This window comes from Diospyros lotus, chromosome 1 (assembly GCF_014633365.1).
Source record: "Diospyros lotus cultivar Yz01 chromosome 1, ASM1463336v1, whole genome shotgun sequence".
In the NCBI taxonomy this organism is placed as follows: domain Eukaryota; kingdom Viridiplantae; phylum Streptophyta; class Magnoliopsida; order Ericales; family Ebenaceae; genus Diospyros; species Diospyros lotus.
Window position 1 is genome coordinate 14,051,005 of NC_068338.1, and position 27,820 is coordinate 14,078,824.

Consider the following 27,820-nt stretch of genomic DNA (forward strand, 5'->3'; position numbering starts at 1 on the left):
AATCAAAGAAAAAGGAATAACTTTTTGGATGAAAGGGCACAAAAACGCGTCCCAAATATACAACCTCTTTCTTTCTTTTTCCTTTTTGTTTTACTTTTAGATGTGGAATAATGCCTTCAAAATTTTGAACTGTAAAATAAAAATCAAATGCCTTCAATTTTTGGAGCTCATTGCTTTTCTTGAACCAAACAGTCAAATCTTGTAGCAGAGAAAGATAACCCCACAAGTATAATACATTCACTGCAACTGGGGGGGTCTGCAACTGAGAAGCCTGAGAATAGAAAGGTAGAAGTCGCCATTGAAGAGTTCTCCTTTGCTTCTCCTTCTACAACTTTCTTTATATCACGCTATATATGTGCATTTGTAAGTGTCTGTTTAGCTTCTTCTACAGTTTTTAACTAGTGTGCAGGGCTATCGTTTGCCCTTTCGTGTTCCTCATTGTATGTCCAGACTGTTCAGCTCTGTTTGGGCCTGGGATTTTGTAGTCTTCCAAGTTTTTCTTTACTAGATTCTGTGTACTGGGTGGTCAGATTTATGTCTCATGTTTAAAGTTGTATGTCCGAATTTTAGGTTTTCTGCAACTCTTTGGATGTCTTCGGGAGGATAAATTACTGGGTGCTTGCAGCTCAGCCTGTTAAATCAGGTACTCATTCACGGATTGACCCTTCTTCTCTTGATTTCTACTTCTGGGTATGGGTTTTGTGATGTTTATAGGTGTTACTGCTTAGTGTGTTCTGTGTGTTACGCTGACGTTGTAATGCTGTTCTCTATTTTTGTCTGTTCCTTCTCTTTTTCTTCTTCTCTTCCTTGTATATTTTGTTGCTTATGGTGGGAGTGGCGAGGAAACTATCTGAACTGATGCGAGCAGATGAAGATCCCTTTGGTTGCATCAAAAAACCCACGAACAAGATGGGCATCATCCCAAGAAAGCTAAACTATATTCAAACAAACAAAACAAAATAAGAAAAAGATTGGTATAGACGCCACACTCCAGAATAAGAGAAGGAGAAGTTGGGAGTGATAAATACAATTTAACAAATTAAAATTACAAATTAAAAACTATTTTTTTTGCCTGCTGCACATGGACATAAGCTTGGCTGCCACGTGTCATCTTCTAATGGCTACTACGAGTCATCTTCTAATGGGCTAGCATGTTGATTAAATGGACATAGGCTTTACTTCCACTTGTTGTCTTCCAATTGGTAGATGCATCAGTAAAGCCTTGTTTGGCTTGAATGTCTTCAATTAGCTCATTTAGTGTCTCTCTCATTTTCTTTGCCTTTGCTCGAGTAATTGGACCTCCTTGTAGGCTTAGAGGATCTTTCACATCTTTTACAGCTCCATTGATCTCATCAGTCCCCCTCTCCTCAAGAGGATTCGTCCACGAATCATCACCTACATCAAAAAGAGTTAAATTAGAAACATTAAAGGTCGCACTAATATTATACTCACCAAGTAGGTCCAACTTGTAAGCATTGTCATTGATCCTAACAATCACTTGAAACGGTCCATCACCCCTAGGATGCAACTTAGAACGCCTTAGAGCTGGGAATCTCTCCTTGCGCATATGCATCCAAACCCAATTGCCTGGTTCAAAAACTAGTTTCTTTCGGCTTTTGTTGGCTTGAGTAGCATATTGCTCGGTTCGTCTTTGAATTTGCTGCTGAACTTTCTCATGCATTTGTTTCACCATTTCTGCTTTTCGCTTTCTAATAAATTGATACACTCAACAAATGGATAAGGTATTAAATCCAATGGAGTTAGTGGATTAAAACCATAAACTACCTCAAATGGAGAATGGTTAGTGGCAGAATGGACACTACAGTTATATGCAAATTCCACATGAGCTAAGCATTCGTCCCAATTCTTCAAATTCTTTTGAGTGATGGCACGCAATAGAGTAGACAAAGTGCGGTTCGCTACTTCAGTTTGTCCATCCGTTTGTTGGTGGCAAGTAGTAGAAAATAAAAGTTTTGTTCCCAACTTACTCCACAACGTCTTCCAAAAGTAGCTTAAGAATTTAGCATCCCGGTCTGAGACTATACTCTTTGGCATGCCATGCAAGCAAACAATCTCTTTAAAGAACAAATCTGCAATGTTGTTGGCATCATCTGATTTATTGCATGGAATGAAATGTGCCATTTTGGAGAACCTATCAACAACAACAAAAACAAAATCTTTTCCCCTCTTAGACCTAGGCAAACCCAATAGAAAATCCATAGAAAGGTCAATCCAAGGTTCACTTGGAATAGGTAAAGGAGTATATAGATGGGGTGAAACTCTTGATTTGGCTTGCTTACAAGTGATACACTTTCCACAAACCCTCTCAACATCCCGTCGCATATGTGGCCAAAAGAAATGCTCAGTTAATACATCTAATGTTTTTCTCACTCCAAAATGTCCCATTAGGCCACCTCGATGAGCCTCCCGCATAAGTAATTCCCTCAAAGAACTTATAGGCACGCACATTTTGTTCTCTCTGAATAAATACCCCTCATGCTTATAAAATTTCTCAAAAGCCATTTTCTCACAAGCCCCTTAGACATTAGCAAAATCTGGATCAGTAGGATACAAATCTTTAATAAATTCAAATCCTAGCAATTTAGCATTCAAAGTTGAAATAAGGGCATACTTGCGAGATAATGCATCTGCAACCACTTTTTCTTTTCTTTGTTTATATTTGATCACATAAGGAAAGGTCTCAATGAATTCTAACCATTTTGCATGCCGTTTGTTCAGCTTCCCTTATCCTTTCAAGTGCTTCAAGGATTCATGATCAATGTATATGACAAACTCCTTCGGCCATAAATAGTGTTGCCAGATCTCCAAGGCCCGAACCAAGGCTTACAACTCCTTATCATATGTAGGGTAGTTAAGGGCTGCTCCATTCATCTTCTCACTGAAAAATGCAATGGGGTGCTGCTCCTGCATTAAGATAGCTCCAATGCCAATACCTGAAGCATCACACTCAATCTCAAAGGTTTTAGAAAAATCAGGTAAGGCAAGTATTGATGCAGAACATAACTTCTCTTTGATCAAATTAAAAGCTCTTTCTTGCTCACTTCCCCACTTAAAACCCCCACTCTTTTTAATAACCTCAGTCGAGGGTGCGGCCAAAGTGCTAAAATCCCTAACAAATCTTCTATAGAAACTAGCTAGGCCATGGAAACTTTGCACTTCGTTGATAGATTTAGGTGTAGGCCATTCTTTGATTGCTTTAACTTTCTCCCCATCTACCTCAACCCCTTCATCACTTACAACATATCCTAAGAACACAATATGATTTGTGCAAAAGGAACACTTCTTGAGGTTAGCAAATAACTTCTCTTTTCGCAAAACACTTAGAACATTATGCAAATGCTCTAGATGCTCATCTAAGGTCTTGCTATAGATTAGGATGTGAACACAATCGGTTCCTAAACTAGGAACCTAAGACTTGGATCGAGAGATGAGATGAAAAACTCAATTACTTCATTCAAAGATAGGAACTCTACTTTTTACAAGTTTCTATGCTATCTAATCCTACTAATTAGGAGATAAAGAACAACAGATTTTAGAGTACAGATTAAACAAGATAATTGCTACTTTTACTGCTATCCTTTCCTATTATATCCTGATTTTTAGGAGTTTTATCTTCACTGCTCTTGATCCTTATCTTCATCGGATTTAGATTTCTCTTGCTATATATCGATTGCGGCTTCTTCTCTTCTGATAACTCCTCAGCTGCTAGGACTTTCCAACACTAGGACTCTCTAACACCCCCTCTCAAGCCTAGGAATAGATATCTCTCATTCCTAGCTTGTCAATGAGAGTCTCGAAACCCGGTCTTGCCATGGATTTGGTGAGAACATCTGTCACTTGGTCTGCTGTGGGAATATATAACAACCTTATATCTCCCTCTTCAATTTCTCGTTGGATGAAACTTCAATCAATCCGAACATGCTTCATTCTATCATGTTGCACTGGGTTGTTAACAATGCTTATGGCCGACTTACTATCACAATATAACCTTGTTGGTTTGGTTAGAGGCATTTGTAGATCCTCCATTAGTCTCACTACCCAAATTAGTTCACAAATCCCTTGGGCAACTGCTCTAAATTCTGTTTCCGCGCTGCTTCTTGCCACAATTGTTTGCTTCTTACTTCTCCATGTAACTAAATTTCTCCATAATTTTGTACAGAAACTTGATGTAGACCGACTATCAATTACTGAGCCTGCCCAATCTGCATCAGAAAAACCTTCAGCACTCCTTTCATTATTCTTTTGGAACATCAATCATTTCCCCAGTGTGCCTTTTAGATATCTCAAAATGTGATAAACAACCGTCAAATGTTGTTGAGTTGGAGCATGCATAAACTGACTTACGATGCTCACTGAATAGGCTATATCTGGCCGTGTCAAGGAGAGATAAATTAATCTTCCAACTAGCCGTTGATACTTTCCCTTATCAACTAGTGGATCATTATCCCTTTTTTCATATTTCCAATTTCTTTCTAGTGGAGTATATCTTGGTTTGCACCCAATCATTCCTGTCTCATTTAGAAGATCAAGCGTATACTTTCTCTGGGATATTATCATACCTTCTTTGCTTCTTGCTACTTCCATCCCTAGAAAGTATTTCATTTTTCCCAAGTCTTTTACCTCAAACTCTTCTTTTAGTCTCTGTTTTAGGGCTGCCATTTCATCAATATCATCCCCTGTAATGATAATATCATCCACATATACTATTAAGATGCATCCTTTTCCATTTCCAGCTTTAATGAATAGAGTATGGTCGGCCTCACCTTGCTTATAGCCAAATTGTTTCAAAGTTGAGTTGAACTTCTTAAACCATGCTCTAGGAGATTGTTTCAAACTATAAAGAGATTTATGTAATTTGCATACCTAGCCAATTGCTCCTTGATCCTCAAAATCGGGTGGAATATTTATATATACTTCCTCTTCCAACTCACCATTTAGGAATGCATTCTTGATATCGAATTGGAACAACTCCCAGTCTAAATTTATAGCAATAGATAGAAGCACCCTAATTAAATTTAGTTTTGCCATCGGAGCACAGGTTTCTTCATAATCTATCCCATGGATTTGAGAGTACCCTTGGGCAACTAACCTTGCTTTATAGCGGTCTATACTTCCATCCGAGTCTATACTTCCATCCGATTTGTATTTGATAGTAAAAACCCATTTGCAGCCTATAATCTTCTTGGTTTTTGGTATATCAACCAGTTCCCATGTTTGATTGCTCTCCAATGCCTTCATCTCCTCCATCATAGCCTCTTTCCAGTTTGGGTCTCTCAAAGCTTCGTGTATACTGCCTGGGATAGTCACTTCATCCATGGTTGTAGTGAAAGCTTTAAACTGAGGAGATAACTTGGAATAGGTTAGGTAATTTGATATTGGATGTTTTGCACAAGACTTGACCCCTTTTCTGATGGCAATCGGCAGATTCAAATCATTGTCTTCTTCACTTTGTGGACCTATCCTTGGTTCCAATGATTGGCTGATTTGAGGATCTGGTTGTTTTTGTCTCCTTGAATATACCTTAATAGGTTTTTCAGGACTCAAGTCTCCATCTATATCAGTCTCCACTAGTTCTGCTGGTGGATGAATAGGTTTAGGGCTTGAGGCAGGCAACAATTCAAGGTTATTTGGGTTACAGGTGGCTGGCTGAGAACAATCAGCAGTGTCTGTTGGAACCTGTTCTTTACTTGAAACAAAGGGGGAAATAGGTAGGATGACTGGTATTAAAACAGTGGGATCCCAATGGTTTTCCCCGGTTTGTGACTGATTAGAGTGGTAGAATTTAGTTTCATCAAATGTTACACCACAAGAGATAAAGAATTTTTGTGATGTAGGACAATAACACTTGTACCCCTTTTGTGTAGGTGAGTACCCGATGAATATGCATTTGAATGCCTTGGGTTCTAGTTTATGGCGATTAGGGTTTGTTTGATAGACATATGCCACACATCCGAAGACTTTTGGAGGAAGAGTGTTGAATATCCTAACATGAGGAAAGATGGACATGAGGTTGTGCAATGGAGTTTGATATTTCAAAACTTTGGTTGGCAGCCTATTGATCAAGCAAGAGGCTGTTAGGATAGCTTCACCTCAATATTTGTTTGGAGTTGAACTAGTAAACATTGGGCTCTAGCCACTTCAAGCAAATGACGATTTTTTCTTTCAGCTACTCCATTTTGTTGGGGTGTATATGGGCATGTGCTTTGATGTAAGATTCCATTTGTGGTGAGATATTGAGTGAAAGGGTATGAAAAATATTTCCGGCCATTATCAGTCCTAAGAATGCAAATGGAGGATTGGAATAGGTTTAGAATCAACTTGTGAAAGTTCTGAAAAATTGCACAAACCTCAGATTTCTCTTTCATTAGGTGTACCCAACATATTCTTGTGTGGTCATCTATAAATGTCACAAACCATCTAGCACCACTCAAGTTTGGAACCCTAGCTGGTCCCAAAATATCACTATGGATCAAGTAAAATGGTTTGGAAGGAGTATATGGTTTTGGTTGATGAGAGCCATGAGTTTGTTTGGCAAGAACACAATGATTACAATTGAGCACCAAATTGTTTTTTTTGATGAATAAATCAGGGTATAGGTGTTTCAAATATTGAAAACTAGGGTGACCAAGGCGTCTATGCCATAACAAGATTTTAGAATTCAAACTAATTGAAAGAGAAAAAATGGGAAGAGAAAAACTAGAAGCTAATTGACTAGGAGAAGCCTTGTTGTCCAACATCCAATAAAGACCATCATTTTCCTCATCATTGCCAATCATCTTCCTTGTGGATTGGTCCTGAAAAATACAATATGAAGGGAAGAAAATTACAATGCAATCCAAATCTTTAGTGAGTTTACTTACTGATAGTAGACTACATTTTAAATTCGGCACATACAAAACAGAATCAAGAGTTAAACCAGCCACACACACACTTCTTCTTCCCTTAACTGAGGATACGGTTCCATCTGCCATTAAAACTGTTAGTTCATTCTCTTTTACCTGAAAATTTTCAAGTATGGTAGTAGATCCGGTCATATGATCGGATGCTCCGGTATCTACAACCCAATAACACTCACTCATCCTTTTAGCAGTTAAGGAGACCACTGAATTACCTCTTTGTGTTACGGGCACTGATGTGTTGGCTGTACCTCCATCTGATTCTTTTGAAATATGGGTGCCATTCAGCAAATTTTGTAAGAACTCCACTTGATCAGTTGTAAGATTTAATCCCATACTCTTTTCTACTGTCTACACTGTTGTTGCATTCTGAATACTTGCAGCTGCATATGCTGGTCTTTCCCTCTCCTTCTTGCCCCTTGGTTGCCAGTTTGGTGGCTTTCCATGAAGCTTCCAGCATGTTTGCTTCGTATGATAAGGTTTGTTACAGTGTTCACACCACTGTTTGGCCTTAGAGACTTCTTCTCTCTTAGATCTAGCAAGTGCAGAACCAATATTTGGTTTTGGTTGAGTCAGCATGACTTGCCTCCTACTTTCTTCTCTTTTGACTTCCGTGAAAACTTCTCTGATAGTTGGTAATGGCTTGATGCCTAGGAGTTGACCTCTTACTTCATCCAATTCCGAATTCAAGCCTTGGAGGAAGTCAAACACTCGCTCTTTCTCCAACATTCTGTTGTACTTTTGACTGTCACCTGAGCACTCCCACTTCGGATCATAGAATAAATCCATCTCTTGCCAAAGCTCTACTAGATTGTTGTAGTATTCGGTGACACCAAGACCACCTTGTTTTGTAGTCCTAATAGCTGCTCTGATCTCAAAACACTGGGCTGTGTTTTCAAGATCAGAGTATAATTCTTGGACTGCATCCCACACCTCTTTTGCGGTCTTGTAAAATAGATAGGTTTGGCCTATCTTTGATTCCATTGAATTGATCAGCCATGCCATGAGAATGGAGTTTTCTACTTCCCATCGCTGGTAATTGGTTGATTCTTCTAGAGGGGTTGGGATTGCCTCGGTAAGGGAATCGAACTTCCCTTTGCCTTTGATCACCAAGGTCACGGATTGAAACCATTCCCTGAAGTTTCTTCTGTTTAACTTGTGCTGAGTAATCTGCAATGTCTGGCTATCCATGGTGAGGATATTGGAGGGAGTTATGGTCGCCGGTATAACCTGTGGTTGAGGAACTGAGCTACGAGAGGATTCTTCTATTGTAGGATCTGGGATTGCTGGATTGAAACCAGCCATGTTGATCGAGAGTCTTGGTTATGAAAAACCAAGCTCTGATACCATGAACACAATCGGTTCCTAAACTAGGAACCTAAGACTTGGATCAAGAGATGAGATGAAAAACTCAATTACTTCATTCAAAGATAGGAACTCTACTTTATACAAGTTTCTATGCTATCTAATCCTACTAATTAGGAGATAAAGAACAACAGATTTTAGAGTACAAATTAAACAAGATAATTGCTACTTTTGCCGCTATCTTTTCCTATTATATCCTGATTTTTAGGAGTTTTATCTTCACTGCTCTTGATCCTTATCTTCATCGGATTTAGATTTCTCTTGCTGTATATCGACTGCGACTTCTTCTCTTCTGATAACTCCTTAGCTGCTAGGACTTTCCAACACTAGGACTCTCCAACAGGATGTCATCAAAGTAATCCACTACAAACTTGCCTATAAAAGGACGCAAAATATGGTTCATCAACCTCATGAATGTACTAGGGGCATTAGTTAACCCAAAGGGCATTACTAACCACTCATATAAACCATATTTTGTTTTAAAAGCGGATTTCCATTCATCTCCTTCCCTCATTTTAATCCGGTGATATCCACTTTCTAAATCAATTTTAGAAAAGATACATGAACCATGCAATTCATCTAACATGTCATCTAATCTAGGAATGGGATGGCAATACTTTACAGTGATTTGGTTGATGGCTCGACAATCCACGCACATCCTCCATGTCCCATCCTTTTTAGGCACAAGTAAGATCGGAACCACACATGGACTCATGCTCTCTCTTACATATCCCTTCGCCAAAAGTTCCTCAACTTGCCTTTGGAGCTCCTTAGTTTTTTCAGGATTGCTCTTATAAGCTAGCTGATTAGGAATTGATGCTCCTGGGATGAAATCTATTTGATGCTCTATTCCCCTCAAAGGTGGCAAACCACTTGGAATGTCATTGGGGAAGATGTCATCAAACTCCTGCAAAAGAGATTTAACACCACTAGGCAAAGAAAGGTCAAATTCATTAGTATTTAAGCAAGCCTCTTTGTACAAGAGTACAAACATAGGCTGCCTAGCATAAAGAGCACTCCTCACATCTCCCTTTTTTGCATAAAAACTTCCCTTTTTTTTTTCTCTATCTTTCCCTTTTCACTCTCTGAATTTTTTTCCTTTTTACTCTCATTGTTCTTTTTTTCAACCTTCTTTCTTTTCTCTAAATTTCTTTCCTTTTGAACCCCCTCAGATTCACTCTCTTCTTCTTTACACTTTTGCTCTCCCTCCTTTTTATTTCCCTCATTCTCACTCCCTTTTTTCTTTTCATTCTCTTTTTTAACCCTCATATGATCTTCATATATTTGCTGGGGTGTCAAGGGTACAATGGTAACGGACTTCCCATTCATTACAAAAGAGTATTTGTTAGTGTATCCATCATGCTTAACCTGCCTATCAAACTGCCATGGCCTCCCTAAGAGGATATGACCAGCTTGCATTGGCACAACATCACAAAGAACCTCATCACAATACCTACCAATGGAAAATGAAACTAGCACTTGTTTATTTACCTTAATCTCACCACAATCATTCAGCCATTATAGCTTGTATGGCTGAGAATGTGTTTGAGTTGGCAAATTCAGTTTCTACACCAATTTCGTGCTAGCTACATTGGTGTAGCTTCCTCCATCAATAATCATTCTATGCACTCTCTCTTTGATGTGGCACCTTGTGTGAAAGATGTTGTCACGTTGCACCCCATTCTCTTCTCTTGCCTGCAAATTCAAAGCTCTCCTTGTCACCAAAGCGACTCCATCCACGGGACGCTCTTCTCCATCACTCTCATCCATTAGTGGTAAAGATTTAGCCTCTGTCTCACTTTCAGTTTCTACCTCTCCATTGCTCCTTAAAACCATTGTCCTCTTGTTTGGACATTGAGATGCAATATGTCCCTTGCCTAAACACTTAAAACATTTTATATCCCGATTTCTATTAGATTGAGGTTCAAAAGTACCTTTCTCCTTGCTAGGGCCCACTTCCTTGCCCTTGTAAGGCTTAGGCTCGAATTTGATTTTAAGATCTTGCCCTTGTGGTAATCCTCCACACGTCAGGCACCTTGAGTGAGGCCTTGTAGTCTCTGGTACAAGTCTCGGTAGTAATGACTTGGAATAAATCTCTTTTTCATGATTGACTTCATTGCTCCCAAGTGTCCACGGGCCGTTCATGATTTCTCCTCCTATTCAAAACAACTTGATCCCACCAAATTATAACATAATCAGTAAATTCAACAGCAACAAGTTTTACCTTTTTGTCCTCGGAGTAGTTGTGACAGTCAAACACAAGTTCCACTTTCTTTTCCCACTCCAAGTAGGCTTCTGGATCATTCTTTCCTTAAAATGAAGGAATATTCATTTTAATACTCCCCAAGTCACGATCATAGGTGTCCCTCCTTCCTAGATTCCTCCCACCAAATTTGTTAGCCCGTTCATTGCCCAATCTGTTTGTGGCTTGATCCTCAAATTCAAGCTCTTCATCTCCATCTCGGTCTAGAGTTCTTGGCCTCCTCACATTTCTCCTTCCAAATCTGTGGCCAAATCTAGGCAAAGTAGATTGATCATCAAAGTCTAGGTCATCTTCTCCATCATCCTCATATCCATCAAGATAACTTTGTCTCCCCAAGTTAGCACTTTCACGAGTTGGTCTTCTTCTCACATCGGTTGGGCCAACTTGTTGCTTTTCTATTCTTTCTATTTGGTCAGTCAATCCTCCAAACATAACATTGAGGCGTTCAAAGTGTTGTTGCATTGCTTGGATCACAAATGAATTGTCCCTACTCCCTCTTCTCTAACTCCTTTGTCTTCTATAACCTCACAAGCACTCCCTCACGTGTTTTCTCTCAATTTGTTTGATTCACTCAACCCTCGTGTATAGCACTCTTTATTGGCTTTTTCTTTTAATAAGCTCACACTCTTGCCTTTTACCACTCAACTTTCTCAATTAGCTCTTGAAAGAACTCAGCAACTATAATTAAAAAAATTAAATCTATGGGCAACCCAATTTGCAAAGAGTATAAATCGGGTTAGATTGAAACAAGGAACATAGAATTGAGTAAATTTTGAACACGGGATTTAATCACAATGGATGAACTTAGAAATCAGAAAAAACAACCAGATTTGTCAAAGTCTCCAAAGACTTGTATGAATTAGGGGGATAGTAAACTCTGGCTGTGTGTTGAAATGCTATGTACCCACTGATTTGCTGTGTGTATGTTTTTTTTTTTCTTCTTTTTTTTTAAAGTGCTTGATTGAAATTCTTTTTTTTTTTTTTATAAGCACGAAAATTCCACCATTTGAATATGGATTTGATTCTTGAAATCCAGCACCTCTTTATGTATGGGTGTGCGGGTTTAATTGATTCACACAAACGACAACAATGAAGGTGATTAGAGTTCACAAAATCAAGATGAACAGATCACAAGGCATCAAAAGTAAGTAAGGATGCAATACTAGTGGAAGAACTTAAGTATAGTCACAAATCAAGGAACGGGAAAAAGAAGTATAGCAAGGACAAAGTCAAAGGACGAAAAACAGGAAGACCAACGAGAACAAAAATCAAAGGGCGGAAAAGAAGAACACAAAAAACGAAATTTGTATCTGGTAGAATAAAACAGCAAGAACGAAGGAAATAGCAAGAATGCAACCTAATCAGAATCTGAAAATTAACAGATTCCAACAACTTGAAATGTTTTTTTTTTTTAAATGTGATTCTGAACCTGATTTAGAACCGAGCTCTGATACCAAAACTGATGCAAGCAAATGAAGATCCCTTTGGTTGCATCTAAAAACCTACGAACAAGATGAGCATCATCCCAAGAAAGCTAAACCAGATTCAAACGAACAAAACAAAATAAAAAAAAAGATTGATATAGACGCCACACTCCAAAATAAGAGAAGAAGAAGTTGGGAGTGATAAGCCTTGGAAATTGGACACCACAAGATTGGAAGAATCTTGATAAGTCTTGAGTTCTTGGAAAAGCCAAGTGGGAAAGTTCTCCTTTCAAGAATCATGAAATTAACCATCTTTTTAAAGTGTTTACAACCCCTTTTAAATAGAAAAACAAATATGAAATAACTATCAATCTGGAATAACTACCCATAAACCCAATAACTACCCAAGTAGGATAGGGTCATTTGACCCTATCATTTGTCATTTGAAAATGCAAATCCATTTTTTGGAAGCATAATTGTTGGAAGGATTTGGATTTGAGTCTAAATCCACCCTGGATTTGAAATAGAAGGTGTCATTTCAAATGACACCATTTGAAATCCCTCTATCCAAACACAATCTTACATTTTTTTTTCAATTTCTTTCTCGATGTTGTGGTCATTGAATGTATGTGACCAACAATTGACTGTTATTGATGTTGCTAATTTGTTTGTCTCTTATTTGCCTGCATCTTTTACTTGGTTGTGTGTGATGTTTATTTCTTAAAGCAAAGCATAATTGTAACAAAATTTTAAAAAGCTACCAACACAGATGCCCTTAAGAGTAACTTGCCAATTATAAACTAAGCAGTTTAGCCTTGAGCATACCCTGACCAATAACAAGAACTTTAATTAGCTGCAGCATATTTTGAAGAAGAAAATTAGCATATGGACATGGTTGTCCCATTATTGGTTGAATTTGCTAAATTTAGTATGTTTAACTTACCGTTAGATTAGGGTAACAAAGGAGGTGAAAATCACATTAACTAAATGTAAAGTGTTGAGGAAGAGAAGGCATTGATCTCCTGACTGCTGGCTTATTGCTTGATGGTAGGGTTACTCTTTTCGCCATTGACTTTATTGGGTGATATCATCACATTAATTCATTTCTAAAACTCCTGCTTTATGGCTAATTCATACTGGCTTTTTGGTCCTTGACTTCCCGTCCACTGTTTTCTCCATTGTTAGCTTTTGTTTTGTGTTATTTGAAGAAAGGTAACACGCATCCTATACACTCCAAGTTTTCTCTTATTTGTCACCCCTTGAAAGATAGTCATCATAATGTTGATGAATTGGTTATTGAAACAGAAACAATAAGAATTGGGTGAATTTGAGTCTTCAGCCAAATTCTAGTTGGATGAAGAGGATGAATATAAAAATGGGAGGAAGGATGTCAGAAACAGAGCCAAGGCTAACATTCCTTAGGATGAAAAGACTGAGGCAATAAATGATTGTTTATTCATTTTGGTCAAATCTGGAGAAATAGTTTGAACAAAATAATGAGGGGAATATGATATTGTCTTCAATCTTGCCCGGCTACAAAAGGTGAAAAATTGAAGTTGATTAAAAGTTTGAATGAGGGAATCAAGATTTGATTGAGGTAATGCAGCAGTTTCTTATCCTGTTTGTATAGACTGTTCAGATGTGCATGAAATCTAGGGAGCTGAAATTTTGATTTTTCATTAAAATACTGAATCAGCCCTTTAACAGTCCAAAATGGGCACGCTAAGTTGTGGATGCAAACTTTCCTGTTTTGTGGGGATTTGTCTATTCTATGCACCAATGGATTTTACTTCTTCCTATAAATGCAAGTTGAGGGATTTCTTTCCAAGCTTGCTTATAGTGACACATACAAGAGAGAGATAAATTACACCAGAAGAGCTGAAATTTGGTAATTCTAGTTCAACTCTTAAAGGAATCCAAAGGTTTTTGAAAATTGAAGATTCAAGCAACCATTGGGATCTCTATCATTGGAGTCGATATTAACTGTGGGACTTGGTGGATATAAGAAAAGCTTGCCTACAAATCTGATACCAAAGATGACTTAAACTAGCCTTGAGCTGTACGCTGTTTTTTTTTTTTTTTTTAATAATTTTTTTAATTGAATTCTTCATAGTGGAACATTCAGCTATACACTTGGTCCCATACTTTTTTCTTCTAAGGTTTACCTAATTTGTTTACTTATTGTTGGTTTTCTAACCAAATAAGGCACTTCTCCATGTTTTCAGCAATAAAAGCAGATTGCCATTGATATGGTTCTAGGAAGATAAATTTTCAAAAAATATATGCTTCTAAGAAGATAAATTCTCAACTATTGGGCTGATAATTTGCTGACATTTGAAGTTGGAGAGACACGTCCATTGATATGGGTCTTTGACTTCCTGGGAAAAAAATTGTATATGAATCGTCTACTATTGTTGTTGCTCCTTTTTCACTGCCTGGCTTGTTCTGTTTCCTCCATCTTTGGTTACATTTATTATTATTATTATTTTTTTTTTGGGGGGGCAGGGGGGGTGTTGGGATTTGTGCCATTATGCAGTGCTACAGAATTATAGTGGTGCTTACTATTCTCATACACTGTGAACTTCTTTATTCCACATCTGTGGTTTGATTCTAGCTGTATGTGTATGATTTTTGCAAATCACACTACCCAAACTTCTTAAGTAAATATTTGGATTTTAATGAGGAAAATCTTTATTTACTTATTTCATAAGTTTATTGATCAAAATGATTTCCTTTGATTTAAATTTTTTGTTATAAATAACCCCCTCTTGTTAGAAGACTCCTAGTCAAATAACAAAAAATGCCTTGGCCAAAGTCCAATTTTATTTTGGCAAGAATTGAAGATCAAGTTATTCTTAAAAAAGATTTATCTAGATATCTCAGATCAACAGTTCAAAGGGAAAGAGAGGTTGTTGAAGATTTTTACTCAGAATCAAGATAGTATTGTGCCATCTTTGTTTTATGTTTTGGATATTGGGTAGTTGAGTACCAACATACGCAAAATGTGTGCATAACTAAACTGAGAATATTATGGTCAATGTGCAACCATATAGAAAAAAAGAAAAAGACAATTGAAAATGAGATTAGATGTAATAAGATTGAAGTGGTGTCTAGTGAAGATAAATGCCCAAGACACGATTAAGATGGTTTGAATATGTGAGAAGAAGACAAATAGACACACCTATTAGGTGAGGGAAGAAGTTTGTAGTACAGAAAAATACGCAAAATGTGTGCATAACTAAACTGAGAATATTATGGTCAATGTGCAACCATATAGAAAAAAAGAAAAAGACAATTGAAAATGAGATTAGATGTAATAAGATTGAAGTGATGTCTAGTGAAGATAAATGCCTAAGACACGATTAAGATGGTTTGAATATGTGAGAAGAAGACAAATAGACACACCTATTAGGTGAGGGAAGAAGTTTGTAGTACAGAAAATTAAAAAAAAAAAAACTTGGTGGGAAACCAATTAACATATATAAGATATATTGGTTTTACAAAAGATATGGCCCATATAGCTGACCTTATCTAGTATTGAGGCTTATGATTGGCATTGCATCCTAATTTACATTACTTAATTAATTGAGCTTTTAAATTAGTTGTATATTAATCATCTTCCTATTATCATCTAACCAAAACATCTAGTATTAAATAATTTCTTTGGCCAGATAAAAAGAAGGGTAAAGAAAAAAGAAATAGAAAGGTAGAAAGAAGAAATAAAAAGGTGGTTCATCCTTGGCCAGAGTTGAGAGAGGGGGTGGTTAGAGCTCTTGACGAAAGGGTTTTTTATTGTTTAATGTGCAAAATTTATAGTCAAAACACAATTTTTATAGACAAGGGAAAAGTACTCTTTTGATGCTTGTCATTAAATCCATTAACCAACAAATTCTGATTGAGGATCACTGTAATTTATAGAAACTGAGGGGCTCTGCCTGTATTTTGAGCACACCTCAAGGTTACCATGTGTAATTTACCTTTTATTAATCCTTGTGCATGATCCTTATTTCTATTGTCCAATTTTGACATCATGCCTTAATTATATTTTTTTTTCACACCTCAATTTAGTGGTTCAACTTATAACTCACGTGTTCTTGTTGATTGCAATTTTTGGCAAGTTCCTTGAGTTAGGATTATCTTCCTCGTGATAGGATAATTTTGGTCATACACTAATCTAATGAATTTTTTTCAGTCCATATCTTTGGTCTTGTACAGGGTGCATTTATCAATGTACTTATTTGGATTTTTTTCCCTCTTAAGAGCTATAAGAATTGTGAGAGTTTTCTTTTTATTTATTTATTTGTTTTTTGTAGCTAGTCCAAAGCCTAAATGAAGGAAAAGGGTTGTGCTGGGTAGTAGATACGTGATAGCTAATGTAAATATTGTTAAATCTTTTTAACATGGTTTTATGCACAATATTTGATTATTAGTTGACCTCACTTTTGAGGGGTTAAGTCTTGATAATATTGTTCTTTTTGTTGTTTTTTTATCTTCAAGGACTACAGATGGTGAGTTTATTCCAAAATGCCTTAAAATTAATCATAGAGATGATTTATTGTGGGCAAACTAGTAGGCCTGGATTGATTTGTAGGTTGATGAGAGTTTTTAATTGGGTGAATTGTGTGAACTAACTCATGTAATCATATTTTGATTAATGATTGGTTAATCTTGTCCAAGTTGGATAAGACTATGATTTTTCTTCCCTCAACTAGGGTTTCTATGAATATTTTTCTTTATATTTTATTTGAGTAAATTACACCATTCACCCGTGAGATTATAAATACCCTTTACAAATTACAGTGATCACTTAGTCCTAAACACAACCGTTCGTGGATCCATATAGAAATGGAGAAAACCAGCTTACACTTACTTTTAGCATCTTATTTAAAAATCTTTTCACTTTAGTAGAGAGCAAGCAATCAAATTTAGAAATGTTAGAGATTAGGAGCACAATGGGATCGGTTCTTGCCAATTCTCACACCCTCAACACACCCGATTGTAATGTAATTGGACAGAAATATAATCAGAAATAAAACAGACTGGAAGAACAGAAAAATATAAAGCTGTAAAGGAACAAACACACTGCACAAAAAGACCAAGAAATATACTGGTTCAGGCCAATATTTGGCCCTACATCTAGTCGCCCAAGGCACACAACAATCCTCTAGAAACCGGCCAATCAGATGTAGTACACAGTCCCAACAATCCCTCTTTCCAGCGCTCCCAAGTACAAACTTCCCAAGAGATTACAAAAGATCGCTCCAAGAACAATTCTCACAATCTTTCTCTCTTTTACACTGCACTCAAGCGCTCAAGGAATTCCCAATGATCAGAATGTTTGGATACCTGAGACTAGCGCCTTTTCCTTCTATTTATAGAGGTTTGGGGTGCTGGCTATGAGGGATTATTTTAAACCTATACAAAAGTCTAAAATGCCCCTTATAATGTACATAGGAAAAACATCCTACGCTACTTAGTCTCTCGGGTGAACTCCTTCATGGGACTGCATGCATCCTCTCTTCTAGATACAATCGACTCTACGCAAAACTCTAACAAGAAAATTCATCATTCAAGTAACCCCGACCCCAAGCATAAGTTTTCATGGATCTGTATATAGAAAGGGAGAAAACCAGCTCACACTTGCTTTTAGCATCTTATTTTCAAATCTTTTCATTTTAGTAGAGAGCACACAGTTATATATTTTTAGCTTATTTTGAGGGCAAGTGCCAAATCTGAAAATTCATCATTGATAAATCTTAATAGAAGAAGAAAGTCATATTTTGAGGGTGTTGGAGAATCCCAAATTAGTGGACCCAAAATTAATGGAATTGACATCAGTATTTTTGGTATTTATATGCTGGTTTATCATTCCTATTGTATCCATTCATAGCTTAGGAATTATTTCCATTTTTCTTACGGTCAATATCATAGATTAGGAAATGTCTTCTGTATATATTACAGCATCCTAGATTAGGAAACTAATCCTGTATATTCTGCAGCATCCTAGATTATGAAATGTCTTTTGAATATATACCTTAGAGAATAATGAAATCAGTGTGAGAGTTATTCACCCCAAACCCTTTCGTGTTCATGGTATCAGAGCTCAGTTCTACTGAGTCAATGTAACTAGAAGAACCAATCACAATGGCTGGCATCAACCTTGAGCGTGCAGCCCAAACTATTGCTGAATCCTCTACCATCTCCAACCCATCATCTGTGTGTACCATATCAACCCCTCTATCCTTTGACATTCATTCCTTGTAGATTACTCAACACATATTAAATGGAAAAAATTTTTGAGAATGGTCTCAAGGCAAAGGAAAGTTTGGCTATCTCTCTAGTGCAATTTCAACTCCACCAAAGGATATTGTAGATTATCAAATGTGGGAGGCTGAAAATTCAATTGTCATGGCATGGCTTATTAACTCTATGGAGCTAAAGATTGGATGAACCTACCTGTTTTACAAAACTGTTAAAGAAGTATGGGAGGCAGTTTAGGAAATATGTTTTGATCTTGGAAACACAGCCCAATGCTTTGAGATTAAGTATGCTATCCGCACTACTAGACAAGCTAATCTTAGTGCCACTGAATACCATAATTCCTTAATGGAGTTATGGTAGGAGATGGATCTTTTTTATGATCTTAGTTGGGAATGTCCCACTGATAGTCCGAAGTATAGTAAGATGTTGGAAAAGGAAAGGATTTTTTATTTTCTTTAAGGGCTCAATGCTAATTTAGATGAAGTACATGGTCAATTACTAGGCACTAAACCACTTCCATCCCTCCAGGAAGTGTTTGCGGAAGTCAGGAGAGAAGAAAGCAAAAAATGTGTGATGCTCAATTTTTCTATGGACTCAAGTTCAAGCTTTGCACTTGCTACATTTAAGCGTGAAGAAAATACCTCAAAATCCTTGGACAAATAGTGGTGTGATAACTGTAATAAACCCTATCACACAAAGGAAACATGCTAGAAAATGCATTGTAAGCCAGCAAATAAGCCAAAAAATAAAGGGAGAAAGATCAATTAGCTTATATGCCACTGCAGTTGCTCCTGAAACTGAAAGAGGGACAAGCTTGAACTTAACCACTGAACAACTAGATCTCTTGCACAAGTTGTTGAGCAATGCACGTCTGACCAAGGGACCAGACACCTCAGCCACTAATCCAATAGTCTCCATGTCACAAAAAGGTAATCTGAAATACTCTCTATTATCTAGAAAAATAAATGGAAATTGCTAGATACTAGATATTGGAGCCTCCGATCATATTACAAGCTCTATAGCTACAATAAACCATCTCTAGCCAGTGATAAGAACTTGAAAGTGTTGATGGCAGATGATACTATGTCTTCGATTATGGGACAAGGGATAATTTACGTGTCTGGTTTGCAACTGAAATCTGTATTTTATGTGCCTGAGTTAAAATGCAATCTTCTATCTGTTAGTAAGATAACTCAAGACATGGCCTGTATTGTGACGTTCTTCCCTTTTCATTGCATATTTTAGGACTAGTCTTTGGGGAAGATGATTGGCAATGCTGAGGAAAAGGATGGGCTTTATTATGCTTCAGGAGATGATGTTTTCTCGAGACATTAGTCACCAAATAAGCTTTCTCTCACTGTTATTCCCAATTCTAATGTTATCTTGTGTCACAAATGTCTTGGACATCCAAACTTCTCTTACTCAAAATTATTGTACCCTCATTTGTTTATAAATAGAGTGTCATTTTAGTGTGAGCATTGTATTCTTGCCAAACGCGGTCATTTGATCCATCCCTATACTCCTTCCAAACCATTTCACCATATGTATAGTGACATTTGGGGACTTGCACGAACCCTAGATTTGTTTGGTGGTTTGTCACTTTTATTGATTACCATATTAAGGTGTGTTGGCTATACCTTATGAGAGAGAAATCTAAGGTCTGTGCTATCTTCCAAAGCTTTTGTAAACTCATTTTCAATGGTTTTTAGTCCCCTATTTGTATTCTTAGAATTGATAATGGTTGTGAATATTTTTCCCATCTATTTACCCAATGCCTCACCACTCATGAGATTTTCCACCAAAGTAATTGTCACTACAAGTTTCAACAGAATGGGGTGGCTGTGAGAAAAAATCGCCGCTTACTTGAAGTGGTTCGCTCCTTAATGTTCACTAGTTCTGTCCCTAACAAATATTAGGGAGAAGCTGTCTTGATTGCTTCTTTCCTTATAAATCGTTTACACTCCAAAGTCCTCAACTATCGGACCCCTTTAAGCACCCTTCTAGCCAAATATCCTCATGTTCAACTCTTAACCTCTTTCTCTCCCAAGGTGTTTGGTTATGTCGTGTATGTTCACAATACCAACTCCACTCGCCACAAACTTGAACAAAAGCCCTCATATGTATCTTTGTGGCCTATTCCCTTACTCAAAAGGGATACAAGTGCTATTGCCCCATTGTCACAAAATTTCTTCGTCTCTTGTGATGTGACCTTTGTTAAAAACCAATCGTTTTACCCAAGTGACTCTCTTCGGAGGGGGGGGGGGGGAAGAATCAAAGGAAGAGTGTCATTTGGATCATACTATTTCTCTTCTTATATCTCTTTTGCTTATATCCTTTTCACCCCTTCCAAGTACTGATCTAACTAAACTTGTTGCCCCCGAACCATCTCAACAACCAACCCAATTAACTGAACGAGAACTAGTGGTGACTAGTCTAGGGGAAGAATCAGATTTGGAAAAGCCTACTCTAGTTTATTCCAGGAGACCAAAAGTTCCTGCTCCTCAACTTCGCCAATCATTGGAACCAGAGGCTTGTCCATCAAGAGAGGAACAGAATAAGGTTGATGACTTGGATGTTTCAATTACTCTTCGAAAGGGGATAAGGTCTTATGTTAAGTATCCAATTTCTAATTACTTAACACATTCTAGATTGTTTGCACAATTCAGGGCTTTAACCACAACAATTAATAATGTGGAAGTTTCAAAAGGTATTCAAGATGACTTAAAGGATCCAAAGTGGAAAGAAGCTGTTACGGAAGAAATGAAGGCATTGATTGGAAACCATCCATGGGACATTGTAGAGTTACCCAAAGACAAGAAGGTAGTGGGGTGCAAGTAGGTATTTACAATCAAACACAAGTCAGATTGGAGTATTGACAGATACAAGGTGAGGTTGGTAGCTCAAGGGTTCACACAAACTTATGGAATAAATTATAAAGAAACGTTTGATTTCATGGCAAAGCGAAATTCCATAAGGGTGTTACTTTCTATTGTTGTTAACTTGGATTGGGAACTATTTCAACTAGACATCAAGAATGTTTTCTCAACGGTGAGTTGGAAGAGGAAATTTACATGAAGATTCCACCAGGTTTTGAGGGAGGAGAAAAAGTTGGAAAAGTTTGTAAGCTGAACCATTCACTCTATGGATTAAAACAGTCACCTTGAGCCTGATTTAAGAGGTTTAGTTCCACTCTTACTAGGTTTGGGTATAAGCTAGGGGAAGCTAATCACACTGTATTTACTAAACATGCAACTAGTGGAAAACGGTCCATTTTGATTGTGTATGTTCATGACATTGTGATAATTGGTGATGATATTTAAGAAATTGATGAACTTAAACAGCAGTTGAAAGATGGATTTGAGGTCAAAGATTTAGGCAACATGAGGTATTTGGAATGGAATAGGCTATAAGCAAACAAGGCATTCTAATTTCCCAGAGAAAATATACTCTTGATCTCTTAAAAGACACTAGAATGCTAGGGAGCCGTCCAACGGATACACTATTTGAAAGAAACTAGAAATGGAGGATAACTAAGAATGATCCCCTTGTTGATAAAGGAAGATACCATGGGCTAGTTGGAAAACTTATCTATCTTTCACTCGCATAGATATTACTTATGTTGTGAGTATTGTGAGTTAATTTATGCACTCACCCACTCAACAACATCTAGATGCAATCTATCACATCCTACGACGCTTAAAGGGGACACCAGGAAAGGGGGGATAACTAAGAATGATCCCCTTGTTGATAAAGGAAGATACCATGGGCTGGTTGGAAAACTTATCTATCTTTCACTCGCATAGATATTACTTATGCTGTGAGTATTGTGAGTTAATTTATGCACTCACCCACTCAACAACATCTAGATGCAATCTATCACATCCTAAGACGCTTAAAGGGGGCACCAGGAAAGGGGCTACTGTTTCAGAAAAATGAAGTTAGAGGTGCTGAAGGTTTTGCTGATGCACATTGGGCAAGTTCCATTATGGATAGTAGATTAACTTCTGGTTTTTGCACTAAATTATGGGGAAATTTAGTCACTTGAAGAAGTAAGAAGCAACAGTTGTGGCATGTAGTAGTGCGGAGGTAGAATTTAGGGCTATTGCCCAAGGAATTTGTAAGTTAATTTAGTTGGAGAGGTTGATGGAAGATTTATAAGTGCCCATAACCTTTCCAACAATGTTGTATAGTGATAGCAAGCCAGCTATCAACATTGTCAACAACCCAATCTAGCATGACAAGATGAAGCATATAAGAATTGATAAGAGCTTTATAAAAAGGGAGATCGAAAATGGAGGAATAAAACTTACCTATCTTCCTATAGGCAAGAGGCAAATGCATTCACCAAGGCCATGCCAAGACTGGAATTCAAATCACTTATTGGCAAACTGGGAATGAGAGACATCTATTTACCAGTTTGAGCGGGAATGTTGGAGAATCCCAAATTAGTGGACCCAAAATTAGTGGGATTGATATCAGTTTTTTTGGTATTTATGTGCTGGTTTATCTTTCCTATTATATCCATTCATAGCTTGGGAATTATTTCCATTTTACTTACAATCAATATCCTAGATTAGGAAATGTCTTCTATATATATTACAGCATCCTGGATTAGGAAGCTAATCCTGTATATTCTGCAGCATCCTAGATTAGGAAATGTTTTCTGTATATATACCTTAGAGAATAATGAAATCAGTGTGAAAATTATTCACCCCAAACCCTTTCGTGTTCAGAGTGCATTTTGGGTAATCTATGAAATATTTTGCTTATGTCAGCATATTATTTTTAAGCTCATTCACAGATATCTGACAACAGGGGGGAATGTAATACAACTTTTCAAAAGGGTGGTCACTGTAATTTCTAAAATGTGAGAGGTACTCCCGGTTTTTTGCCAAACCTCAAGGGTGCATAATGTATTTTACCCTATTTTATTTTATGCACAGATTAGACTGAATTGTTGATTGACTAAAGAAGTCTATATTGAGATATAAATTTTGAAGCCATTTAGGCTCCAAGTAAATTAACTGTGGCTGCCCTGGGTATCATTCTCGAGATTCAAAAAGTTTTAGTTCTCACTTGTTTTGCATGCATATCTCTAAGTTTGTCAAGTGTGGGTGTTCTGGGTATCATACTCATATTGAGCTAACTCTTTCAATGAGGTTTTCTTTTTTCTTTCTTTTATACATATATGTTTTTTTTTTTGGCTAGAAGAATGGAGTTAAATGTTCATTTGGTCCTTTTATTGCTCTAAGTTTGGGGTTAAAAGGATAGACTACCAACATATCATTTCTCACGTCAATCCTTCTTTGTGGGTTTCATTTACCTGTTATTGTATTGGTTTTTCTGTCATTCTCCATCTTACATACTTGTTGATAGGGAATGCAGCAATAAGATACGCCCATTTGCAATGTTAGAACTGCTAGACTTCAGCTTACTTCATGTGGAAGTTAACTAGCTTCTCTTTTTTATTATAGGATTGCCTGATCTTTCATTATTTTTTCCACCAAACTCAACCATATTAAGTGTTTTGACTTGCAGGGTAGGACTGGCTATACTTGCCATCTTTTCTTATTCCAAGAATGGTAAAACAATTGAACTGAATAATATACCTATAGAACCATGGAAATGCATGGGAGAAAAGGGCATCCTATGGTTGATGAAATTATTCAATGTGAGCCTTAAATCAAAGAGGAAGCTTGAGAAATTGTGAATGAGCATTCTAGTGTCCATATAGAAGAATAAAGATGGCTTCAAATATCTAAAAATTACAAAAATGAAACTTTAGGAGAGGGTGATTGAGCAAATGTTAAAAGAGATAAACTAAAGTCTATGCAAATCAATTGAATTTTTAGGCCACATAAGTCAGGAATGGAAGTGTGAATGATGTTGCCGTGAGGCTTAAAGATTAAGTTATTCTTAAAAAAGGATCAGTTTTGATATTGAACATGTTACTCATAGAATCAAGTTGGAATGGTTAAAACAGAAGTGCATTTACCATTTTATGTAATCGTAAATTTCCTTTAAAGTTAAAAATAAAGCTTTATAAGACAACTATAAAGTAAGTTTTATCGAACACCTATAAGGCTATCTTTGCTGTATGAATTAGGATGTTGAAACAATAATGACCAACAGGTGCGAAATATGAATGTAACTAATATGGGAATGTTAGTGGTTTTACAACTATATAAGCAAAATGAAATTAGAAAAGAGGTTGTATGTAAGATTGTGGAGTGGTGCAAAATGTGATTAAGATAGTTTGAACATGTGAGAAAAAATTCAATAGATGCATCCATGAGGCAAGCGGATGGAATTTAGGATGTTTTTAATAACAAAGTTTGAGGAAGATTAAAGAAAATTTGGTGGGAAACCTTAGACATGATATAGAATATAAATGCACTAGATGCAATTGAGATGATTTTACACGAGAGAAGAAAACTAATAAATACATCTATGAGGTGTGGAATTTGTAGCAAAAGAGGTGCACCAAGACAAAAGAAAACTTAGTGGAAAACTTGTAGACATACATGGGATATAATGGCCTTATAGAAGATATGACTGGTGAGATGGATAGTTAGAATTCATCTAGCCAACCCCTCCTAGTGGAATTAAGGCCTGTGATTGTTGTAATAATGAACATAGGATTGATATTTAGTTCCCTGCCAAGTCTCTAGAAGAAACCTAGATGTCTCACTCCATACACTTTAATGTATCTCTGCATGGGTATGCTATTTAAATGAAAATAAAGGTCAGCTTCTTGTTTACGCATCATTCTGCAGGTTTCTTATAGTGTATCAACCTGTAAATTTCATGGATATTTTACAGAAATTTTGTGCTTGACATTTGTTATTATTTGCTTCTCATTGCATATCTGTGAAGCTTTATTTGAGATATATATTGAATTAAAGTATCTGATGGCATTTTATATATGTTTGATGTACCTTCAATAATGGTAGTTGGGACAATCAGGTGAGGAGGTCAAGGTTGAACATCTCTGGAGCCAATGAAGCCCCAAATATGCGTTGGAACAGCCATTCTTTTAATTGTCATGTTTTCAGATGCAATGGGTGCATTTGTAGGAATAAATATTGGTGATGCTTCCAACCTACCATCAGCTACAGATGTGGTAGCAATCCTCAAGAGCAATCAAATAACTCATGTACGCCTTCTTTATGCTGATGCTCAGCTGCTTAAGGCTCTTGCAAACACTGGGATTGAAGTTATGGTTGGAGTCACTAATCAGGAGGTCTTAGGTATTGGAAAATATCCATCAACAGCAGCAGCATGGGTTAATAAAAATGTTGCAGCCTACATGCCTTCAACCAATATCACGGCCATTGCTGTTGGCAATGAGGTCCTTACTTTGATCCCGAATGCTGCCCCCATTTTAGTTCCTGCAATGAATTACCTCCACAGAGCCATTGTAGCGTCAAACCTTAATTATCAGGTTAAAGTGTCCACCCCACAATCAATTGATGTAATCTCTAGGCCATTTCCCCCATCAACTGCCAGCTTCAATTCCACATGGAACTCAACAATTTATCAGCTCCTGCAGTTTTTACAGAACACAAATTCATATTACATGTTAAATGCTTATCCTTACTATGGTTACATTAACAGTGATGGCATATTTCCAATGGATTATGCTCTTTCTCAACCCCTTTCCTCAGTCAAACAGATCGTTGACCCAAACACTCTTTTTCACTACAACAGCATGTTTGAGGCAATGGTGGATGCTACCTATAATTCTATGTCTAGTTTTAATTTTTCTGGGATCCCCATTGTTGTGACTGAGACTGGGTGGCCGTGGTTTGGTGGAGCTCATGAACCTGATGCTACCCTAGAGAATGCTGAAACCTTCAATAAGAACTTGGTCCAGCGTGTTTTAAATGGTTCTGGTCCCCCTAGTCAGCCTACTATTCCCATCAATACTTACATATACGAGTTGTTCAATGAAGACAAGAAGCAAGGACCTGTCTCAGAGAGAAACTGGGGCCTCTTTTATACCAATGGAACTGCTGTATATTCTCTGAGTTTGAGTACTTCTGGGCAAATGACTGGGGGTTCTTCCTCGGTTTTTTGTATTGCAAAGCAAGGTGTGGACCCCGATAAGCTGCAAAATGGGCTGAATTGGGCTTGTGGGCAAGGTCATGCTAGTTGCAGTGCTATTCAATCAGGAAAGCCATGTTATTACCCTGACAACATACGAAACCATGCTTCTTATGCTTACAATGATTACTATCAGAAAATGCATAGTGTTGGTGGAACCTGTGACTTCGATGGTACTGCTACAACAACTGCTGTTGATCCCAGTACGTTTCTATACCATTTCTAGATTCCTTGCATTATTCAGATCTCGACTTTTGTACTTTTTGGTATGTTTCCTTAAGAAAGATCTTAATAAAAATTGCCTTAATACATGCCCTCCTCACCTCCTGCAAACAATAGTTGTGCAGCCAAAAGAAATTAAGTGGAAAATTAACATAAAGTCAATGGTGAGAAAATAGATGGTTGTTGTTTATGAATCACTACGAGGAGCGGACTGGGAACCTAGCTGCTGAATTCTGGTGCTTATCATTTAACTCTTCCGCAAAATTTCCATTAACATCTACCTGAACGTGCAGAATATGGATCTCATTCTTGGAAGAATTGGTTGAGATGTCCGTATAAAGAATAACTGCCTTTTTTCTGTGCATTAATTGTGCTTCTTAGGATTTAGACCTAAAAATTAAGAAATTGAATGTTTCTCTTGATTTGGGAACAATTCTTCGTGTTTCCCTATCTTTCACGAATGTCTTCAAAAACTTAAAGAAATTATTTTCAAGAGATCTTGTTTTTAGTAATTTTCTTCATGAAAGATAACTTGTCAGTAGAACTCTGTTCTCATTGTTCCTGGCGTTTCTATTATTTAATTTATTTTTGCCTTTTTTTACTTTCTTTTCTTCTATAATTATGATTTTCCCTGCTTATAGTAGGGAGATTTCTACTACATAATGAATTAGTACAATTTCATTTTGCAGGTTATGGATCCTGTATTTTCACCGGAAGGTGAGAGAGCTTAGCCTGCAACTGTTCTTAGCTTCGTTCTGTGGCTTTGTCTGACTTCTGACATGTGTTGTTATTCTTGTTTTTTCTTCTTCTGGGTACAGCTCAAATTCAACTTCTCATGGAGTAATACCGCCTACTGCTGCATTTGGACCAATTGCTTCTCTGACTGGATTGAGTTCAAGGGTTCAAATTCCTCAGATTAAGTCACTGATTTTCCCCTTTTTCATTCCTTTGCTATTAGCTGATTTGTACCACGCTTGAGTAATTATTTGTACCCTTGAAGCCTCCAATAACTAAACCATGAGAAACCTGACAGTATAGTTTGATTGATGCAATATTCACATATATATATATTTTTTGTGGGTTAATCATGGCTTTTAAGAAATTTTGATGCTATCTGTTAGTCTATGGACTTTTCACTCTTTTCTAAGCAAGCATTGAATGTTTTCTAGGGCTACTATGATCCACATTTGGAAGTAGCATTAACTGTTTGGTGTTCCTTAAATAGAAATTCTCGAGGATGAAATTTGGGTTTGTTTACATTC

The 27,820-nt window shown here is 37.1% G+C and overlaps 1 protein-coding gene across 6 annotated transcripts; it reads left to right on the forward strand.

Annotated features, from left to right (window-relative positions):
* LOC127809491 (glucan endo-1,3-beta-glucosidase 4-like) lies at positions 1 to 27,671 on the forward strand. 6 transcript variants are annotated; one of them, XM_052348365.1, is made up of 5 exons: positions 1 to 363; positions 552 to 643; positions 25,197 to 26,539; positions 27,248 to 27,275; positions 27,377 to 27,671. In XM_052348365.1, the coding sequence occupies exons 3-5, from the start codon at positions 25,231 to 25,233 to the stop codon at positions 27,534 to 27,536; spliced, it is 1,497 nt and encodes a 498-aa protein (XP_052204325.1). In that variant the 5' UTR covers positions 1 to 363; positions 552 to 643; positions 25,197 to 25,230; the 3' UTR covers positions 27,537 to 27,671. The 6 variants fall into 6 exon arrangements, with proteins under 6 accessions (XP_052204325.1, XP_052204308.1, XP_052204316.1 ...); XM_052348348.1 differs by having other exon boundaries at positions 571 to 643; XM_052348356.1 differs by having other exon boundaries at positions 1 to 285; positions 571 to 643.
* Positions 27,672 to 27,820: the final 149 nt, after the last annotated feature.